At 42.6% G+C, this 22,874-nt stretch overlaps 1 protein-coding gene across 2 annotated transcripts in view; it reads left to right on the forward strand.

Annotated features, from left to right (window-relative positions):
- sdk2b (sidekick cell adhesion molecule 2b) overlaps positions 1–22,874 on the forward strand; it is a 218,862-nt gene that overhangs the window by 163,949 nt on the left and 32,039 nt on the right. For both annotated transcript variants that reach the window (XM_026352273.1, XM_026352274.1), the window contains exons 4-16: positions 1,052–1,199; positions 9,235–9,368; positions 11,494–11,605; positions 12,265–12,455; positions 13,614–13,697; positions 13,863–14,057; positions 15,897–16,013; positions 16,304–16,471; positions 16,920–17,022; positions 19,116–19,292; positions 20,333–20,469; positions 21,201–21,348; positions 22,270–22,410. In XM_026352273.1, the coding sequence (XP_026208058.1) occupies positions 1,052–1,199; positions 9,235–9,368; positions 11,494–11,605; positions 12,265–12,455; positions 13,614–13,697; positions 13,863–14,057; positions 15,897–16,013; positions 16,304–16,471; positions 16,920–17,022; positions 19,116–19,292; positions 20,333–20,469; positions 21,201–21,348; positions 22,270–22,410 (1,855 nt within the window). The remainder of the gene's footprint in view (positions 1–1,051; positions 1,200–9,234; positions 9,369–11,493; positions 11,606–12,264; positions 12,456–13,613; positions 13,698–13,862; positions 14,058–15,896; positions 16,014–16,303; positions 16,472–16,919; positions 17,023–19,115; positions 19,293–20,332; positions 20,470–21,200; positions 21,349–22,269; positions 22,411–22,874) is intronic.

The raw sequence follows: 22,874 nt of genomic DNA on the forward strand, positions 1-22,874 counted from the left end.
GGAGGAGGACACCACATCACCGAAACTGCAGATCAAAGTCGGGGGATTTGCACAGTTCCCAGATTTTCATTTAAGCTAAGCACCACAGCTGCACTGCAAAGCCAGATTACCTTTTTATTCTGTTTGAAAGAGAGTGAAGGAGAGAGAAAAATAAGATTGCCATCGATGCACAACCACTCCAGCATACCTGTTTCAAAGCCACATACCTTGATCCCTACATGTTTCAAAGATATGATTATTTCTAAACTGTGTTAAAACTTGAAATTGAGTGTTTGATGTAATGTTTAAATGAACTCTGCAGACTTTTCTTCATTGTTTCCCTTCATTTACAAAGGCAGATACAGTGTGATCTCAAAGTATTTCGCCACAAAACAAAGTCTGCAGTATTGTTTTCAGTGTTGGGAGAAGGAACGACTGCTTCTTACTGCTGCCTTGTAATGCATCAGCTGTGACTGCACAGACAGAAAAAACAACAATTAAAGTCGGGGTCAATTAACGTAAAATCCATCAAAACATTCCTCAGCTGGCCATAGATCTCACTTACAAATAACCAGAGCATGGAGCAGGAATATTAGCACAGTATTTTTGTCAGCTTTAAGATATAATGAGGCAGTGGAGGAATAAAACCGCTGTAACAAATGAAATGTATTATGAGATAATAGAATAGCGGCAGCGCTACTATGTTGAGTAATGCACACATTTAGAGTGTGATCAAGATTGATTGCCCTTGATGCATCCCCACAGGAGGATATGGAATATGAATATGAGTCAATTTAGCGTCCCCTCTGTGTCCCTGTGTGAGTCATTACATCTTGGTTTCTTCTAGCCTTTCTTGATGTACTGTGGAAACCATGGTAACAAGAGTGCGCTGTCCATCAAGGCGGCTCAATGTAATGTTTCAGAATTGGAAGCAGATGGCAAAAGCTCTGTGGGCAACAAAAAGTCAAATTCATGAAGGACGGGAGAATGTGTGCACACTTTTCTTGTCTTACTTTCCCCCTCTGTTTGTTTTTTTTCCTGTTTGTTTTTGTTTTTCTCTCTCTCTCTTTAGTTATGGGAAGTTTTGAGGAGGGCGAACGCTCCCAGTCGGTCTCTCAGGGAGAGGGCGCTGTCGTCCCTGCGCCGCGCATTCGCAGCTTTCCTCAGCCGCAAGTCACCTGGTTCAGAGATGGGCGCAAGATTCCACCCAGCAGTCGCATGTGAGTCTTATTGTTCAACTCGTATTTGTTCCTGAGTCTTTTCTTTTGCTTTACTTTGTGTGGTTGATTGTGTGAATTTTCTTTGGTGCTTTGTTTGTTCTCGGAGGTCTTTGAGTGTTCGTTCCTACCTGTCACTTTCCATTCATCTTGCTGCATTTTGTGCAGTTTGAATTTCCTCTGCAGAACAAGGGCCGGGACCAAAGCGGTTTTGGCACTGTGTGAAATGGAATTGCCCTATAGTTCCTCAATTTTATTTCAAAAGAAAACATAAGTTGTATCTTAGCTCATCTCTGATTCTCTGGTTTGCATTTTCCCCGTCTGAGACTCTCTTCATTTTCGTCTCAAAATTGGAGACGGTGTTTCCTCAGGTTAGTTATCAGTGTTTGCCAACCGGCAGCAGTGGTGTTCATTCAGGGCCATCAGCGCCCAAGGGCTAGTGAGCACTGGAGCCGCTGACAACCTCAAATAGGATTGTTGTTTTGCTTTCCCATTCTGTTCACTTAAAATGGAAAGGTGTAAATGGGGAGGTGGATTCGGTAAGAGGAACGGTTCTGTTGTCCACGAAAAGGAGCTGTGGCCAGTTTGGGAGCTTGAGTTGCATGAATTTCGTTCCTGTATGCTTCAGTTTTAGAGACAAGAAAAGTAAACAGGAATTTTATTCACACCTTTCAATATGAATATTATTAAATGAGAAGACCACCAATTTGTCTTTGCATTCCTAAAATGGATGGACTCACGATAGACACAATCAATGCAGCTGTCTGTTTTATTCAACACATGCTCCTTATTTGTCAAACAATGATGCCCACAGTGCAGCTCAATCCCTGACAGCACTTAGTAGCAGGTAAAGTAGCATTTCCCTCTCAATGATTAAATCTTTCTTTCACACAGTTGATGTTTAGGGTTTTTTACAGACATCTCTGTGCGATCCTCTCTTTGTGTTGGGACAGCACACAGCTATTTGGGAGTGTGTGTGTGTGAGTGTGTGTTAAAATGACACTCATCCCCATCTCATCACATCTGCATTTCGTCGCAGTGGGAGGTGACCTTGCCCTTGGTAAGAGTGAGTCTTTCTTATCAGCTCCTCATCATCGGTAATCACACCCTGACCTAGAATCCCAATGATACAGACTGACATAGAAGCTGAAGGCCGTGGGTCGGCTGCTCGCTTCCTTTTGTTCTGTCTGATTGTGCAAAGGTCGTTAAAGTAAGGTGAAATACTAGTGAAGCGTGGCCACATGTGGTCACCTCAGTCTTTGTATTAAGCCAGAAGTTGATATTTGAAGAGAGAAAGTTTGATAAATGATCAGACATGTTGGTGAGAAGGGTCCACGGCCTCTCAGCTCTTTATTAGCTTCGCATTTCTCTCATTCAGTTCCTGTTGGTCTCTTTCTTTTTGCCTCATTTATTTCCTCTATCGATGTCTCCCTCTTCTCTCCCTCTTCATTCTCTCTCTCGCTGCTTTTGTCTCCATTATAGGCCACCCACTGAGCCTACTTTGCTTCTCCTTATCCTTGCTTCCTACCTTCTAGCACTGAGGATGTTAATTCTGTGCACACTACCAAGGTCACAGTGTGCAAATGAGCACTGTTGATAACAGACGGACGTTTTTATTGAAAATCATTTAATTGAATTTGATTCATGCCACTAGCGTTGACTCTGTAGAGGCATCAAAGTCTCACTAGTGGGGGAGACTGAGGGTGTGCCAAACAGACAGATCTGCAGCAAACCACAAATGTTACCTTGATGAAAGCCTGTTCCAAGAATTAGTGCTCTCCAGAGTCAGTTCCAGCTGCTTGGTCTTTCTAAACTTTGCTGCATGGGCTTCTATGCATAACGGTTATTATCACTGTGAGGCTGAATGGTCCATCTGCAAAATCTATGCATGTCAAGTGTTCATAGTGCTCCACCGTGGAATACAATGATGAGAGGAAGACAAATGAAAAAAGATGCCGTGGACTACAACCATGGTGAACATTTTCACTTTCATTTTCAGTATCTCTTACTTTCCCACTCTGGACTTTCTCCTCTCTTCTTTTCTATCTCCTCTCATTGTCCCCTGCTTCTGCTATCCCGCTTCAGGTGTCATAACTTTAATTTGCAGGCTCTCCAGGGGTTCGTCATGCTGCTTCTCTCTGTGCTCTGCTTAATCACACCTCAGCAATAGAGGAGAGGGGAAAAAACAGCCAGAACCAGAATAGCTGTGGTAATCACCTCCAACCAATCTAACAGCTAATAAAATTCACACTTTCTCTGCAGCCAGTTGGACACCTCTTGTTGAATTTTGTTTACGTTCACAGTCTGATTTGTTTGACCTGCAGTGTGTTGAAATGCTGAGTGGAGTTACTTCTTCAAATTGTGTCGTATGACATGCTTTGCAATAGAAAGGTGGCAGAAGCTTGGAAATCACTCCAGGACGACACGCAATTGATCGATTGCAAGAAATGTGTCAGGTCCTGTGCAGACATCTTAGGTAATCGGATTGTAAGTTGAAACCACAGTATATGCAATAGGATATACTTTCCTTTCCATTAGATATTATGATATTTGATTGTTTTAGACTTTTGATATTAACAAATTTGTTATTTGTCAGCCTGGAAAACAATCCAGCATTAAACATACTGTTGGAGTCTGTTCCTCATGCTCAGGGATGTGTGTAGAAGCTCACATGTAGTAGTATGCGAACACACCACACCAACCTGGCCTTGGATGTGTAAAGGAAACCCACAGAAACTTAGTGAATGCTGCATTTCTGCTTCCCTTCTGCCAGTTTCCCCTGGCAAGGCAGCTTCTCACTGTGGCACTGTGACTGCTCTCTCTTTGCCATGTGGCCTCTGCAGCTGTTGTTCCTGGCTTACGCAGAGGCTCCTGTACTGTCTCTCGCAGTACACTCATAAACTTGCATATTAATTTATTAGAGTGTTTCTCTATAACGGTCTATGTGTTCTCCTTTCTCACTGTTTAGGTTCAAGAGACTGTGTCCTTCTCTGACTGAGTGCGGAAATGTGCATGCAGACATTAATCAGGCTGCACTTCAGTGGGTTGCCTCATCCTGCTCTACATCACACAACATCTTTGTTGTGTGATGTAGAGCAGGATGCAAACAGAAAAAGAACTTATTTAGCACTAACAGTCATTATTCTTCCCTTATTGAATGAGAATGCATTTGGCAGGGTCTTTGCCATTCAGCTGGCATGATTTGTTGTGTTATTTTGGAGACTTAATGTGGTGTATAATCAGAGCCTCCTTCAGTAAACACATTTGCCAGGAATTGTAGAGTTGCTGGCGAGAAGGTGAGTCTGCAGCTGAATGTAGCGAGGGAGTCTGTCCTATCACTAATTCACCTCTGACAACTTGCTGCCCACTACCTGGTTTTCTCTCCAAGAAACATCCCATTGACACTTGGGCATGGATTTATGTGCATTACACTGAAAACAAACTTGTATAGGTGTCTGTAAAGACAGAACACAGAGGAGCCTGACCTGGGGAGTCAGTGGGAGGACATCCCTGACACACACACACACTGCAGTAATCTGCTGTGGCTCCTGATCAATTAATGGCTCCTGCCTGTGATGCCCAGGTGCTGTCAGTCTGCCATGGATTCCCCATTATTCATGAGGGGCCAGTGAAAAGCCAGGCCCTTCCTTTACAATACCTACAACCAAATGCAGAGGAGGTGTCATGAACTGAACAAACTGCAGGTTAAAAGGAAATAAATACCAGGGAGGATCAGCTCCAACAGCACATACTTCATTCTGTGTCTTTTGTTTGGATTTCCAGTAAACAATTATGTAGGAGACATGAAGCGTTCTCCCTAAATCACTTGGGAACGTTGCCAGTAATTCACAGTTGATGGCAATTCGTTTTCTCAGTTGATACCTTTCGAGCGCAGATGAATAATGTTTCCACAAATGTAGCAGTTAACAAAAGTTGGCGCAGAAACCTTGGTCAGAGTTTACTCAGAAAAGAGCTCGTCCTAAATTAGAAACCATCCTTTATTTAGGCAGTTGTATATTTGTCACTGAATAAAGCATTTGTTTGTTGACTGAAAACAGAGTCAGGAAATCTTTATATTCTCCAAATAGACCTATAGAAAGCTTTTTTTTTGGTATCTTGAGTGTTGGTAGTCAGCGTTACAATGATACAAAACAGAAAGAAATCAGCTAATCCTCACACTTGAGAAAGGGGAACAAGCAAATATTTGGCATTTTTATTTGAAAATGACTTTGCCACTGGCTTTGTGTGGTTACACAGCAAATCAAGACTGATAATAAACAGCCTTGTGTTCATTTAGATGTCACAATTTGACCTCGCACGGTATTTGGGACATCCTTTATTTCTTCACTGAGGCTGGTTTTCTGAACACTCACCCAACCATGAGCAACAGCGAAGCAGCAATCTCTAGTTCATGCCCCCGGTGAGAAAACAAGTGGCTGTTTTCATGAGCAACACTCCCTCACCTCCTCTCATCTCTCTCACTCCTCCATCTCTCCATCCCCAGGAGCTGTGGCTTTTTCATCACAGGTCTAGTGAGCAGTAGGGCATGCAGCCTGCTGCTCGTTCTCACTCTTCTTTCTCTCTCCAGCTTTGTTTTGCCTTCATCTGTCTGCTGGCTGTAGTTTGACTCATACCTTGGCCAGCCATGTGAGCCGCTTGATCCCGCCAGCCCCTCTGTCTCTCCTGGGGGAGCCCATCAGCCGAGCGGGGCCATTTGTCTGCATGTAATGGAGGTCTGAGGCTGTGGAGCGAGGTTAGGCCCCTCACGGCCCAGCGGAGAGGGACAGCCACGACAGATGCCAAAACACTCTCGAGTGTGTGTTTGTGTGTGATAGAACAGGCCCGGCTCTGTCAAACTGTGTCAGTACTGGATTAACACGATAACATATGCATACAGACAGCAGCTGAACTAGATACAAACATATGCTCTTAAGCTTGTGTTTCGGAATACAGAGTGCAGGGATGTGTTCTTAATTAAAGAGAGCAACACTCGATTGTTGTTGATTTAATGTTGTGATGATGCCATTTATTACAATTAATGAACATTAGTGAAGGGAAGCTGCTGGCAGTAGATGAAACATTAAAACGTCCATCTCTCTATTTCAATCAAACGTAAACGCTTATCATGATTATTAATGAGAGTGGTAAAAACGTCATACGGCTGGGAGTCACTGAAAACTCACCCTCGACGTCAAACTTTAAGAAATTGATCCACAAGAAAGTAATCGAGACTGCGAGCAAAACTGGGTTTTGCACATTTGGCCGAGATGTTTGTGAGCAGCTGTCTAGCCTGCTAGGCTCTCTCCTGCACCACAGCGCTTTCTGGAGAATAATAATGGAAAGGGAAATTGGGTTTGAATAAAACGAGAGAGCGTTCGAAGGTGCAGCAATAAACATAAAAAGCAGACAGAGGTAGAGTCGTGTTCACACATATCTGATTTGTCCAAATTTCTCAGCTCTTTGACTTGATAAATCCTGGCTATGTGGTAAACCATTGTCACAAGCGAGTCTCAGACAGCTGCTCGCAAAGCCACAGAGAGGCAGGAGAGTTGAATGAGGATGACCAAAATGCATTCAGACAGAGAAATGAGATAGATAAGAACAGGCAACATACTAAAAACAGAAATTACCGCAGGAAGCTGGTCAAACAGCAAACAATTTCATTTCCAACTTTAACTAAATTCTTATCTTCCTCTTCTTGCTCCCTTGATATACATATAAAGCCATTCAGGATAATTGGCTTACTTTTAATTTCTTCCTGCATCATGTGGTCTTTGATCCCTGCGGCCTGGCTCTCACGGGGAGCAGTTAGATCTGCTGAACACGCTGTGGAACAAAGTTTTGTGTGACCCCCACTGCAGCAGCCCTGATTACAGGCTGAGTGCAGAGAAGGCTTAGCAGGGAAGCACATTAAAATCAACTAGCGGCGGAAAAAACTCCTCCCGTTCCCTGTAACATTGATGAAATCAAGACTTTGTGTGAATAATGGTGAAATATTAGTCAAAAATTAGTTTTGAAGGTACTTGGCTCGACTTACCGAGTGAGTGGTCTTTGGAGAAAAAGGAAACAGTGAATAAAAGAGAGAGTTTGTAATATCACCTCACACAGTGTTTGACATTATTATAGAATAGGCTGTCTTCTCCAGGTCACTGTAAGGCTCTGCCCCCTATCTCTTAGCAGCACTAGCCTGTATATTCAATCTCAAGAGTTTCCTACACGACAGGTAAAGACGTTAAGCTCTGGATTGTGTCCCCGTTTTAAAAAGGTCCTGGGAAGTCACCCAAGATTCATTCAGAGCTTTGGACACTTCCGTCCTGCCCATATCCCCGAAGGGATCCATAATTCATGACTGTGTGTCCAGGATGTCACCACTCCAGTGAGCTAGCATTAAATATTTACCGCAGATCATAAGCTGCAGCTATTGAGGCCTGCCAGCCCCTTTAAGAAGACTGTTTTCAGTCTGAGCATGCACGGGGAATCCCAAATGAGCCCGGTGACGGGGGCCGCTTTCAGATATTTGAAAATCAATCACTCTGGAGATGGATCTCATAAGTCATTTTACTGTAAATGCTACCAGCACAGGTAGCTATATGCAGCCTATGCAGCATGTGCTCCATCAATTCTTTTCCTGCATGACTCTTTGGAGTTACAATTTGAGGGTTTGAGAAGAGCTGTGCACAATCGACCAACAAATATTCTGTAGGTGCTTCTGAATATTTTTCTTCCTTCGCCTTTTTGGATCTACTTTTTTAGCTGTCTTGCTTCTCCGATAAGGCACTGAAGGTAGGGCAGGTTAGAGAGATGGATTGTGTTGGACTGGAGGAGGAGAGAAAGGCGAGGTCGGCTGTGAAATAAAAACACAGCTTCAATGTACACCGCAGGTCATAGTTTCCTGTGTGCAACAAGCAGCAAGGATTGCAGGCGTTATTTAGAAGAAGCCGTTACTTGATGTGGATCCAGTGTTTTTTATTTGTTTTTTATTACTAAGATCACTGTTATTATAGATTTAGTGCTGCCAATATCTCTGGGGACTGTCAAGATATTGATATTGATTTGTTTGTCTGACAGTAGTATTTATCTGAGACACCAAGCTTCCCGACGGTTTTGTGACTGAGAGACTATGGTTTTGCTAAAGTGACTAGGAAACATGCACAATTTTGACTTTATTCCTGAATGTGCACTGTACAGTTTGTTTAATAGTTGTTTTATTTCTTCAGCAGATCCTTTCTTCACATGACCACATGCAGCATCTTGTGGAATGGAGGGAAGAGGGGTGGTGGTACAGAACAGTAGATGGAGGAAAAGATATACAGTATGTGGAGGAATGCACCCAGTTGGAACCCGCTATCTACCTCCAGATTGTTGAACAGGCACAGATAATAGGAAAATATTGATTGTAAACATAGTCAGGGGGCTGTAACATGATGTGGCATGTGGGGGTGGGGTGAGGATTTCCCGCTCATCGGTTGCTATGTTGAGGAAGGACTTGATAGAGACAAGATACCAGGTATTAGCCACAATAGGACACCTGGTGAAAAATGGACCAGTGTTTATTTATTCAGGCGTAATTAAAGCAGCCGACAAGGAAGACACTATTGTTTCCTGCCAAATGTGGTTGGCTGCCAAGATGCAGTCCGCAGGAAGCAGAGGGGTACAAATAGCCAATTAAAAGCTGTGGGTTATTATGCAGGGCTATCATATTTCAGAATGGACCATAAGGAGAAGTACGAACAGGGGAGGATGTCAATATTTTCGCCTTGCTCAGTCAGCACCAACACATTGTTTACACATTGTAAATCGATGCACCTAATGCTGCTTGAACTGTGTAATTAAAATGTTAAAATGTTTAACGCCCTTTTCAGCAAAACGATAAAGCGTGGACACACAAGCAGACTACAGACCTCTTTAGCTCCACTTATTATTATTATTGTTTTCTGAACATCTTTATCTTAAAAGTTATATATGTCTATTCCCACATCTCCTCCTTTCCTAATTCCTTTACAACACTCACGGTGTCTCGTGCTTGTTCCCTCTGCAGTGCCATCACTCTGGACAACACACTGGTTATCCTGTCTACAGTGGCACCAGATGCCGGGCGCTACTACGTCCAAGCAGTGAATGACAAGAACGGAGAGAACAAGACCAGCCAGCCAGTCACCTTGTCAGTAGAGAGTGAGTAACCAAACACACACACACACACACACACACACATACAGTAAACAACTGATCATGCCAGGATGGTGACAGGTCTGGATGTAAAGTGAGATCTTTTCATAAGGCATTAACATTTTATCGAACTTAAATATAACGTGTCATGTTTCCAATTAGCATTTTCTTCTCACTTCTACTCCTCCACATTTCAGAGGGAGGTACTGAACCTAAGCTATACTTCTATACTTACTATTACGTGACCTTGAGTATATTGTACATGAGAAACTTACACCTAACAGTTCTTAAAATATCCTTAAAATATCCTCTTCAGCCAGCTATAGCATTGAAACTGTAAAAATTAAAAATGAAATAATCAATAGATGTTAGTGTTACCACTAGTTTACACTGTTGTATTGCTGCTTTGACTCAATTAGAGGATGTTAGCACTCCTGCCACCACTGTGGGAAATGTAAGAAGCTCAGACTTCGAGATCAGATTTCATTTTATTGCACTGAAGTGTGAAGACACAGAGGAAGGTGAAGCTACAGGGGCACAGACAGTCTATACGGCTGCCAAGTAGTTCTTAATATTCACCAGCACCCTTAACTCCCACAACAAAAAAACACAAGATACACAAATCAAACCAATGCAGTTGGCTCCAGCTCAACAGAGTGAAATATAAGAGACCTGCATAACAGACAGCATCTTATGACATGGTAGACTGGAGTTGAGTATGGAAGTGAATGAGGAGGGTAGGGGTAAGATATTACAGTTGACAACACAAGGGAGCAGAAATAGCCTGTGGCGCATATGGAGAACAGTGGCAGAGTTTATTATACTAGTGCTAGAACAAAAACACATATACACGCCGGTTCAGGTTCGATAGAGAGCCTAGCAGGAGGTCTCATCTTGGCAGCTTTCAGGGAATCGGGTCATCCATTTACATGAAGATTCCACACACGCTCCACCTGTGCACACACGAAAGCGGAGCCACATTTACACACATTGACATACGTGCTGCTGGGAAAGTCAATACTGTGTATTTAAGCGAGAGCTCATTTTTTACTGTACGTGCACATGTATCTGTCAGTACCTCCTGCAGCAGCTGTTCCTGCACCAGTGCCACTGACACTGCTTTTCCCATGAGCTTTTCTGGCTCCAACTGTACTTGCCTAAGACTTGCCGAGAGGAAAAACTCAGAGGAGACTAGTGTTGTTCGTGTTATCACAAAACTACTGTATGTAAATAAAGTATAGCTAAATTCAAGTGTCTCTGTACATAGAGACGTGATATTAATATTGATATTCTCAGCATATGAATTAATTACACAGCTCAGTCAAGTCGTATAGATGTAAACGCATCTGTTTGAAATATGCACTATCACAGATATGCAATATAAAAACACTGGTCAGTCCTTGGCCTTATTTAAGTAGTGTGTGTGTGTGTGTGTGTGTGTGTGTCTATGGCTGCACACATGGCCCATGTACACCACCTAATGATGCAAGATCAGTAAGATTGAGCCATGACAGCCCCCCTAGCTACATCTGACATGTGTAGCCACAAGCACACTCCCAGGGCATGATGGGATTGACGGATCACTGTGAGTTTATCACAGACATGACACATCTCAAGCAGCACACACACACTCTGCTCTAACTGCCATGGGCTGTCTGTCTCCGATGCTCACATCACACACACACACACACAAATGCATAGATTTAAACTAGTTTGCACAGGATGAGTTGTACACAAACACGGGTGTGTCTCCACATGCACAGCAGCCTATTCACCCCCTTCAGCCATGTGGTGGTCAGTCAGTATTTTTCTATCTGTCTCTGGTTCCTCCATATTATTATACACAGTCAGTGCACTGTCTCGTCCCATTCAGACCGTCTCTCTGTCAGAATTCAGATACAGTGAGTGCACTGGTCACTTTCAATATTTCATGTTGACGGGCACCCACACGGTGCATTAGGTAGAAATGAGATGTATGGGACACCACTGTCCAGAGAACTACACTGAATGTGCCAGTGACCACATTTAGTTTCTGTTACACACGTCTATCTATATCAAAACTATTGCTCTCTGTTTAACCTCTACATGTTTCTGTGTGTGTGTGTGTGTGTGTGTGTGATGATCTGTTTAGATGTGGGCGGTCCAGCAGACCCGATTGCCCCCACCATTATCATCCCCCCCAGGAACACTAGCGTGGTGACAGGCACCTCAGAGGTGACGATGGAGTGTGTAGCCAACGCCAGGTAAACATGCAACAGCTGCAGGGGATTAGACCACTTTTAAAGGGCCAGTTCACTCAAACCACTGAGGATAATCTAGAACAAGAGATTCCATAGGGGGCATTAAATTTCTATATTTTTTGTTTGCAGAATTGCTTTGCAGTGCATTTTGTAATAGGACAGAGACCTTTATCACAAAACCTGAGCAACAAAACAAAACTCACTAGGTTGGGGGTAGAATGACCCTTTAAATCACTTAAACTACTATTTATGTCCTGTATGTTCCAAATTTGTATAACTTCCAAGTTGCTCATTTACTCATTTCTCTGTGAGCGCTGAAGGAGAATTGTAGTTAATTTAGTTTCTCCTGTTTTGCTTTCTTTTGTAGACACAAGTGTTTTTTTGTGTCTTGAAATATGCTGTAACAAACCAGGGTACTCCTCTAATGACGTCCCTTGATTCATGAAATAGTCAGTTTGAATCAAAACACTTGGCATCATCTCAACCCACAGACAGATCTGTTTTTGTTTTGTTTTGTTTTTTTCTCAATACTTCTGATGGATTCATGTCATATTGTGAGAGAAATAAAATTTGGACCAGTGTTGCAGAACCAGAATTATTTTATGCACAAATAAAACACAGTGGAATCACAACACATGGCACTCTTGCTTTTCCCTCTGTAGACCTCTTATCAAACTGAGTCTCTCTTGGCGTAAGAACGGTGTGTTGGTGATGAGCGGTTTGAGCGACTTCAACCGCAGACTCACCATCCTCAGTCCTATTGTGAGTGATTCCGGCTACTACGAGTGTGAGGCCATTCTCCGCAGCAGCAGCGTGCCTTCAGTCAGCGCTGGGGCTTATCTGCATGTACTAGGTAAGACTGTGCTTGGTCTGTGTCATCACTTACCACTTAGAATAGTAATGTTGTAATCTGGTTCTAGAAGCATGCACATTTATAGGTGACAATGTGTTCCTATTACAATTTTACTACTTCGATTAGGACCAATTCACACCTTCTTCTTCTCCTACAAAGGCAGCGTTTCCACAAGTGAAACCCCATATAGGTTTAATCAGACTGCAGTCAAGTATTATTTGTTATTATATTATTTTTTTTACAGTGATCCCTGCAGACAAAAAGCATGTAACAGTAAAAGCAAAGCATTAAAGAATCCAAATGAGCACGTCCAAGTACTGCAGTCTTGTTATTCCTTCACCTCACGTTTGTATTTTGATCGTGTTTTTATTTTCACCTTGTTTTCCTAATGGTTTACTTCACCGTAGGCACAAAGAAAATAAGTAGATTAGTCATAATGCATAATTGAAGTATGTGTTTTCATACTTGCATGACAGCCTTAATTAAAAACAGTGTTATGTTACATTTAGCGGCATAGATCATATGGAGAATACATTTCATTTAGTAAATTCAAACAAAAAAGGTGCAATTCAATTCCAGCAGGTCAGATCAGTATATATCACGTAAAGCATCTGAAAGAGGTACAGTAGCTGTGAAGTCATGAGGCACTGCGGGGAAAGTGCTATTGATTTAAAAATGGGGAAAGCTAATGGTTGGCCTCAAGAAACTTTTTAATAGCATTGCTTTAGTCACATTCATTCCATCCCGTTGAAACGCTTTGATGTTTTCAAGGCTGTGATGTTTCCAAGCACAAGGTGGGGTGAACCTTTCACATGATATACCTAACAGAGCTTTTCCTGTCCTCATAAACCATCACCAGAATGGTTGTTGAATATAAATACCAATTTGTTTTGTCAAACGACTGTATAATGTCATTCTTTTCAGCTCTGCTATGAGAGGTTTGCCTCTCCTGAAATCAATACCTTTTTAATTAAAGAATATTTACAGTTCAATAGCTTTATAATACAGTCTCATTCTTTACACACGCTGTCACTTATTCTTTTAAGAATATATAACTTACGTCTTTTTCATATACTTGGCGAGCTGTTGCGACTACATCTGCAGGTTGGCCGTTTTATCACTTCATCCTCCGTCTGTCCTTTTCGCCATTTCCCTCAGAGCCACCACAGTTTATAAAAGAACCAGAGAAACACATAACTGCTGAGATGGAGAAGGTGGTGGATATTCCCTGTCAGGCACGAGGTGAGCACTGTTGTGTTAGTACAAGGATGTCAGAGCCCAGTGAGTCATCCCTGTCAGAAATGTTGAACAATAATTAAAACACGTTTGAACTGAATTCATTTTGTGTTTAAAAATGAAGAAACAGATTTAGTGTCATTAAAACCCACTCTCATTCACCTGCTGCAGGAGTGCCTCAGCCAGACATTGTGTGGTACAAGGATGCTTTGCCCATTGACCCAGTAAAGATGCCCAGGTACAGGGTGCTGGTGGGAGGCAGCCTGCAAGTCAATGGCCTTCTGCCGGATGACACCGGGATGTTCCAGTGCTTTGCCAGGAATTTGGCAGGAGAGGTTCAGACCAACACATACCTGGCTGTCACCAGTGAGTCCTAACTGCTCTTCTGGAAATGATTTAGCATAATTCCTGCGATTACATCACAATGTGTTTAGTTGAAAATCAGTATTAGTGTAATTACGTTACAAAAACCGAAGAGAGGAGGATAGATTCTGAAAGCAGGAAGAAGAGTAGAGGTCATTTAGTCCTGGAAATGGAATATGTCTATGGATATAAAAGATACAGGATGTAACTTTGCTTGACTAAAGTTTTACATATCTAAGATAAATATGCTCCAAAGTGTTTTAAGCAGAATGGATTGATCTCAAGTCTTGTGTTTGCTCCAGGGTAAAACTACAATATGCAACTTAAGCTCTCCGCTCTCTCTGCTCTGTTATGATGTGCTACACTCCGCCGTGCTCTGCTCCGCGCTTCAGGCTCCAAAGCGTATTAATTAAGCAGAAATAACGAGAATTGTTCTGATTGATTATAAAATAAGCCTCTTTAATGTAAAGAGACAAGCTACTTGCTGTAGCTTTACATTGCTTATTGTAGCTTTAAGCAGCAGTAGCACAGGTGTCATATTTAATCAGAAACATGAGGAATAGGTCCTGTTGTGGCAGTACTAACATCCCGTTGATCCAGAAAGCAGTATCTTATGATTGGATGGAGGCACCATGTCAAACTATGCTGTTAGTATTTGCTGTGCTAATAGCATTTTCTTCCTTCTTTGTTACCTAGACAACAGATAAGACGACTGTACATTTTTCTAATTGACACTTGACTCCGTGACAGTAGCGTTTTATGTGTTGCAGTCGGGTGATAATGTTGCAAAAGGTGAGACTCAGAGCTCATCAGTACAGATATCAAGCTGCACTAATTGAATAAATGAATCTGGCAGAAAAATTCTTTTACATAAAGTTATTGTTTATTGTGAAAACAAGATGTATTATTTAGCTTTTCAGGGTTACATGAAATGTATTTGCATTATGTATGGACTAATTGTTTTATATAAAACTTCCAATTACGCCTACACTGATTACGTTAACATTAACACTCAACCTTAACACAATGTTTGGTGCCCAATTCTAATTTCACCTGAATGACTCTTTTTGTTTTTTCTTTCTTACTGAGCTTGTGCTGCGACTGAAATGTAAAAATCATGGGTAATTTTACTCTCCCCATGCATCTGTTTGGCAAGTTTCTGACATCTAATTTTCTTCACTTTGTCTCAGTTCCTGCTGCCTTCACTCATCGCTGCACCGCGTTATCAGAATTCATGATATTCCCTCGAGCCGGCTCGCTCCCTCCATGCCCATCGCTCTCTTTCTCTCTCTCTGATGCTGTCTCCTCTTCTTCTCCACCTCCTTCCTGATCTCATCTTCTCACCTCCCTTTTCCTCAACATATTATTGTCCCCACTTCGCATTCTGTTATACTCAGCATGTCCTGAGATCGACTCTGCTCCTGTAACTCCCTGTTCCTCCTCTTCTCTGGGGAGAGATAAATCACCCTATATAAAAGCACTGATTTATTGCATATCACAACTGGAGAGTTTAATTATCTACATATTGCCTTTTATTTCTGTCTCTGCTTCTCCCTCAGTCATTTTCCTTTTTCCTCTCCCTATACACTAGCCACAAAAAAAGGCAAGCAGCAGCCAGTTGTGGCTTCAAGGTGAAGGCTGTGTCAATCCGTGAAGAATTAGTGGAACAAAGCATCAGCTAAACACTGAGATGCAGCAGGCAGGCGCTTACAAGAAATACGTTTGAAGTGGGGTTTTGCCACAGACAGTTAGTCTCCCACCTCTCTAACCCTCTTACCTTCCCTCGTTACTGTATCGAGCTCTTCCTTTATTCTGTGTGTTTGTGTGTTTGTCTCCCCTCAGGCATTGCTCCAAATATCACAGCCGGACCCTCCGACAGCACTGTGATCGACGGCATGTCAGTCATCCTGCACTGCGAGACCTCTGGAGCTCCGAGACCAGCTATCACCTGGCAGAAAGGTCTCTCTTTTACACACACATGCACTTGGACCTGCACGCACACACACACACTTAGGGATTACAATGTCTGTTATCTGTTACACAGGGGACCATAGTTTGCCGTGGCTTAACAAATAAAGCCTGATTGGATTCCTTTACTAGGATTTACTCAGCGCCAGGCTTTTCATGTTTGCATCCCAATAGCAGATCAGGAAAACACTGTCCTTGTTGTTTCCTCATGAACCACTTTCCTCTCTCTTTTTTTTGTCCTCCAACGCTTCATTTTTTCTCCTCCCTCTGTTTCATCTAAGGTGAGCGCGTGTTGGCCAGTGGCTCAGTCCAACTGCCCAGGTTCACCCTACTCGAGTCAGGCAGCCTGCTCATCTCCCCCTCACACATCTCAGATGCTGGGACCTACACTTGCATGGCAAGCAACTCCAGAGGCATAGACGAGGCATCCGCTGACCTCGTGGTCTGGGGTGAGTGCAGGGATTAGATAGTCAAGGCCTTTCACACACACGGCTGATGTTATATCTTCTAAATGCCCGTGAAATCTTTCGCATTCATTCTTGTGTGGCAAAAAAAGGAAACTTACAGTGGAGGAGTTATTTAGAGGCATCTCTGTTTAGCAGAGGTTGGGAAACAAGGTCATGACTTACAATAATAAAGCTGCACTCACATCTTTCATATACAAAAGCGAACTTCTGTGCATCTTTGAATGTCTCACTGAGGTGTTTTCTGCAAAAAGCCATCAAGGAACAAAATAAAAAATAAAAAAACGCAGCATGTCATTTCAACAGAAATGAGTTTTCTCCAATTTGGATTTTTTTCTGCTATTGTTCTTCTCGGGAAGAACATTTTGTTGACTGTGTTCTCTTTGTTATTTTCCTCATCTCATCTCTCGCTGTGATCCTTTTTTCTCCAAAGCTCGCACGCGGATTACCACCCCCCCTCAAGACCAGAGTGTCATCAAAGGAACTAAAGCCATCATGGCATGTGGAGTCACACATGACCCCAGTGTAACTGTCAGGTATGGATTCACAAACACAGGAAGTCTGACGCTCCTTAAACGATAATGACGATGTTGTTGTCACCTGATGAAATTCTAAAATCGACAAAGTGTTTTTCTCTCTTTCAATCGTGGTTTAATTTCTAACATAGTAATTCCCCAAAAACAGCTGGATAAGACATTTAGCAAGTGTTACTTAAGCAAATATTGACATTGCATTTGTTGGGTACTATATTCAGCTGTGTATAAATACACATTTGGTGCACTAGTGAGTATTTAGGGCAGCAGGAGGGAGTACTGACTGACCACACCGATGCGTTTTTAATAATTTTAAACAATGGAGGTCAATGGCACACATGAAAAAAGTTATAACTATTGTTTTATTCTTCTACTGGCAGTTTAATGATCTCTTTCCAGTTTTGTCAGAAAAAAGAAGGTTTAATAAGACTACACTATAGGAGCCATAACCTCAAAGTCGCAGAATCCTTTGGTCTTAAGCTGGGAGCAAGATTCAGCCGACAAGCCCTGATCAGATGACCCGAGGCCTCACAGATATTTACTAACGTATGAGGGTGCCTGACCATGCAGACAAAGTTGATAGGAAGTCAGTGCAAAGAAATCAAGGCAAGAGGTTTTAGAGGCCCTGTTCGAAAGCTTTACATTGACATTCTGCAACACGAGCAGGTTTTGCAGTGCAGTGTTTCCAAGGCTTGTGAAAAGAGGGTTACAATAGAATGGAAGAAATAAGTCCACGGACGCTTTTGTTGAAGTTTGGTTCACACATTTGTACCTGAATGTGTGCACATAAACATTCATAAACAACACAAATACATACAGAGAAACACAAAGACAGTGCTCACGTGTCTCCACCTGTGGTGTAGACTTGCAGTAAAAAAGTAGACACACACACAACACAGCGACATGCATGTATGTCATTAAAAAGTGTGTCTCTGTTAAAGCCCCGCACACCAAATGTATGAATGCAGTACAAAGCAGTGCGACACACAACTCTCACAACAGACATTTAACTGAACTCCAGGCTTGTAGCCCACATCAGTAGCGATCAACACACCAACCTGTCCCTTTTTCTGCTCAGACTAGAGGGTTCAAACATCTGAAGCTGCGTTTGAGCAATGCAGTTTTGATGAATGTCAATCGTGGCATTTGATATGCAGCCATCAGCCATTATGACATGCATGCAGGGCAGCTCTGATGACGAGTTTGAAGAGACGGGGGAGAAACATGAAACGCCTCACTAATAACATATTCTTCTCAGATTGCGGTGGAACAAAAGACAACAGAAACCTCGGTTTGTTTACTGCTTTACTGTCAAAGTGAGTTAACCTCACATCTGACGCTGACATGCAAGTGTGCGTCTGTATTCACATTCCAGCAGGTGGTAACGAAATACTTGAAGCCAGGTTTTGGAAATCCAGGTTTAGAATGAGGCTGGTGCGACGACGATAGCCACAATTTTATTTTTATTAGTTTCTTATGAAGGTTGCATTCACTGAGACTGTATTAAAAAGGTTAAAGATGTATTCAGAACAAATGCAAAGTGAATTTTCATCTTGCAGCGTTTGACTTGTTGCAATCTCATTTCATGGTGCATAGAGCAAATCTGGGTCAGTTCACATTAACTTGCATTTTTCAGCCTCTAAAGCTTTCTGACATTTTGAAAGATATTCACTATTTGTCAACCGGACTCTTATTCTCATGTTTCTGTCCATTATGGCAGCTGAACATGTTTCTGTCTTTCCCCCTGAGTTAGACCGAAAGACAAGTGTTTTTGATGATTTGTGGTAAATTGGAGCTTTTTGGAAGGCTTCGGACTTCTTGCCATGAATGCCGATGTAGCTGCTTGAGTGCAAATTTCTCTTTATCTGTATGGTGGAAGTGGAGAGTAATGTTGTCTTGTGACTAACGGACATAATGGAGAAAAATCATGTGAATAACAACCACTACTTTGTGCAACTTAAAAAGGTCTATGTTTACAACGATCAGATGAAGTTGCAGCAGTTAATGATGTTGGTGGTTGTGATAATGATGATGATTATGACAGTGATCATTACGTTAAGAACAAAACCATCACAACTGATAACTTTGCATTTCAGGCATGTCTGGGAGAAAGATGGCTCTGTGATCAACGTCCAGTCCATTCCTCGCATCCGTCTGGATGCAGACGGCACCCTCCATATCTCCCAAACCTGGTCAGGGGACATAGGCACGTACACGTGCAGAGTCACCTCTGTTGGCGGCAACGACTCCCGCAGCGCACACCTCCGCGTCAGGTAACCTCCTTTACCTTCCCCACTTGCCGCGCTTGCTATTTTCTTATTATTTTCCCTTTTTTCTCACGTTCTCATGTTTCTCAACTATTCTCCAGTGCAAACACGCAGGAAGGAACATGTTCTGTGAAGCAGGACACACGCAGACACACATGCATGTACACACGTGCAGGAAACAGACACACATGTGCACCTACCACTACCAAACTTTCACTACTGTTCTGCCTCTTCTTATTGACACCTCTGACTCATTTCCACCTAAATGACACCTGCTCTTCCTCACCTCCTCTGTCCTCATTCTCACCTGACACACATCCAGCCCCAGGGGACCCTCTCCTCCATTTGCTATGTGATACTACACACACACACACACACACACACACACACTCGTAGTCATACAAACACTTCTGTATTGTTTTTGTCATCTCAAATCTTGTCTTTCCCTCAAACTTTGCCTGCTACTGTTGTACTTTGGTACACGGTGAGTCACTGCAGCAAGGGTAAATTGAATATGAATGAGACATCTAACTTCCTGTTTGCCAAACTGACTGACTGACTGATTGTTTTTGTCTTCCTTTCTCTCCCTATCGGCCGTCTCGTTGGCTGACTTTCTTTTGACTGAATTACTGCCTATATCCATTCACTGCTATAAGGTTTATCTATCAATCTGTCTGTGCTTATCTGAATTTATGACTGAATGAATTAATGATCCGCAGCTTTGGTCTCATTTATTCAGGTCTTTGTCTGTGCATTTTCTCCCTATCTGTCTCCTTAAGCGTTTCAATCTATTTCCCCCCTCAGGTGATGTCTATCTCGTTTTGTTTGCCAGTGTGTCCATGTTGACAAGAAACCGTCTTTGCTGTCTTGTCTCACCACATTTCATCACCTGTCTAACTGATCTTTCAGTTATAAAACATTCAGCTTTACTTCAAGAGGCATTCAGAGAAGAACAAAATGCTCGGTAGCTCTCTGGCCCCACAGAGGATTTGCTGTCATAAGAGAGGTTCTTTTATTTATCGAAGTTGTCCCACTGTTCCCTGCAGGCAGCTGCCCCATGCTCCAGAGAACCCTACAGCCGTGCTGAGCACATCTGAAAAAAGAGCTATCGACCTGGCGTGGGCCAAGCCTTTTGATGGAAACAGTCCCCTCATACGCTACATACTGGAGGTTTCTGAGAACAGTAAGTCACGTAATACCCAGTCATGCATTCAGTGGTCACATCCTTCCATCTGTGCTTTGTACCCTTTGTGTCAGTTTGCACAACTTTAAGATTTATAAATAATTTATAAGATGTTGCGTAGGGTGGAAAGAGGGAACTCTGCTTTTGAGATCAACATTGCAGCAATAAGTGAAGAAGACGTTTCATGTTCTTGTTTACTTTTCCATGCAGCCAAACTTCTATGATGCCAATGTTTATTTCCCAAAGACTTTTGAGTTTACAGCAAAGACGGCCAGGAGCTCGAAAAAAGTTCTGCAGCGTGATCATAAAGAGTAAAAAAAGGATGTTCATTATTGCTTTTAATTTAAAGTTAAACATGTAAGCTACACCACAGTCTGTCTCTGGAATTTACACATAATAAGCGCTGTGCAGCGGTGCACTTGTAATCTGCAGCACGTTATGCTCTAACTATTCTGTTTCTTTTGCTTCTTTTTTTCCTCAGCATGACTACTTTTTTTTATGAAATTGAATTTTAAAATGTGCGCTGCTGTGACAAAATGATTGCAGGCATGAAAGTGAATATCCCTTCTGAATGTTAGTGAAATTACTAGAAATGTGAGACTCCTTCTTTGCAAAGATGTTACGTTTAAAGGGATGTTAAGGTGACCGGTTAGCATAGCAATGAACAAGATGCAGAACGAGATGCGTGCACTTGTAGAACAAGGTGGAAAACTTGATTTTCTTTGTTCTAGATGCTCCTTGGGCCATCCTGCTGGCCAACATTGAGCCAGAGTCCACAGCAGTGACGGTCAACGGCTTGATCCCAGCGCGCTCCTATCAGTTCCGCCTCTGTGCCGTTAATGATGTGGGGAAGGGGCAATTCAGCAAGGAGACAGACCGGTGAGCTAAAGATGGATATCAGACAGAGAGGTCATAGGAATTACCATCTGCATACATTCATCTATTCTGGCTATTGCACATCAACAATGCATGTACAGAACAGGGATCTTTGAGCTGTACTGTTCCAAGGACCTGCAGTAGAACGCTGTTTCACTTCCAGCTACAGTGAGAGAAAGTAGCAGGATCACATATGAAAACTTCACAATCACCTGGAACAGAACTTTGCAGCTGTTAGCAAATAGCACGTAGCACTTATGAACTGCGTTTCCTAGACAACCGGTCTGACTGATCCTTTCAGTCAAGAGTCAGTGAAGAGGGATATATGTGCGTAAGCCAACCAAAGCTGATACTCGCACACAAACACGGCACAAACGCATGTAAACACACATTCACTCACCCAAACACTCTCACATTGTAAAAGCCACAGGAGGGATTTAGGTTTGAGGCGAGATCAGGTTTGGCCTTTCCGTGGCCTCACACAACTTCAAGCACTTGTTTCTCCCCCCTCGTCCCTCCACCAGTCTGTCATGCCGCCTCACGCTGCCAGCTCCCTCACCAGAGGAGATCCACGGGGGCTCCGTCTGTGTGTTGCGGGGGACTGGCTCCAAACGCTCCGTGACACCATTTGGTACTAAGTTGCCACCACCAATTTCACTCCCATCTTCTCCCCAGGCAGTCAGGCTGTTTTGTCAGGGTAAATATAAGTGTTTATGTGGCAGAATAGCCCAAGCATCCAATGACTTTCTCAGAGGTGGTAATGAGAATGGGCACCACACATATTTTGGGGGGCGAATCGCATAGAGAATCATCAGAGGCTTCAACAAAGGAGTTTTTTCTTTTTTTTTAAATCCTATTTTGACTTTGCCCTCTCTCTTTATATCTCTGCATGCGTGTTCATGTGTGCTCATGTGTGCTCTGCAGTGTCTCTCTCCCAGAGGAGCCCCCCAGTGCTCCTCCTCAGAATGTCATTGCCAGTGGTCGGACCAACCAGTCCATCATGATCCAGTGGCAGCCGCCGCCAGAAAGCCACCAGAACGGCATCCTCAGGGGCTACACTATCCGGTAAGATCCATGTCATTTTTAATATGTGATTTTAATGAGTTGGATATAATGTTTAATGTACTCTGGAGCCTTGTACTTCTGTACCCCTTTACAAACTATTGAACCCACCCAACCCTGCACATCTACTTCTTTGTTTCCCATCATTTTTAGTCCATTATCCTGGTAACAGTAAGCTGCTGAGATTAAATCAAAAATATATTATAATATAAAATAATTTAGTGTGAGAGAAAACTAAGATTTAAGCACTGATTTGACTTCAAAAACTTTATCTGCTTTAATAAGCAGAGTCAGCAGTGTGCCACACTGACTGTAAATCCTGTAAACATATAATTAGTTTGGTTTTCTGTCAGACTTCTTTATTCATTGCATACAAATGAAACAGCAGGTGTTTTCCAGACAGTTAGTGCTGTCTGTGGTTTTTAATTACTTGTTTGCTAGTGCTTTGTCTCCCTCTAGCAGGGAGC

This window comes from Anabas testudineus, chromosome 19, assembly GCF_900324465.2.
Source record: "Anabas testudineus chromosome 19, fAnaTes1.2, whole genome shotgun sequence".
Lineage (NCBI taxonomy): Eukaryota > Metazoa > Chordata > Actinopteri > Anabantiformes > Anabantidae > Anabas > Anabas testudineus.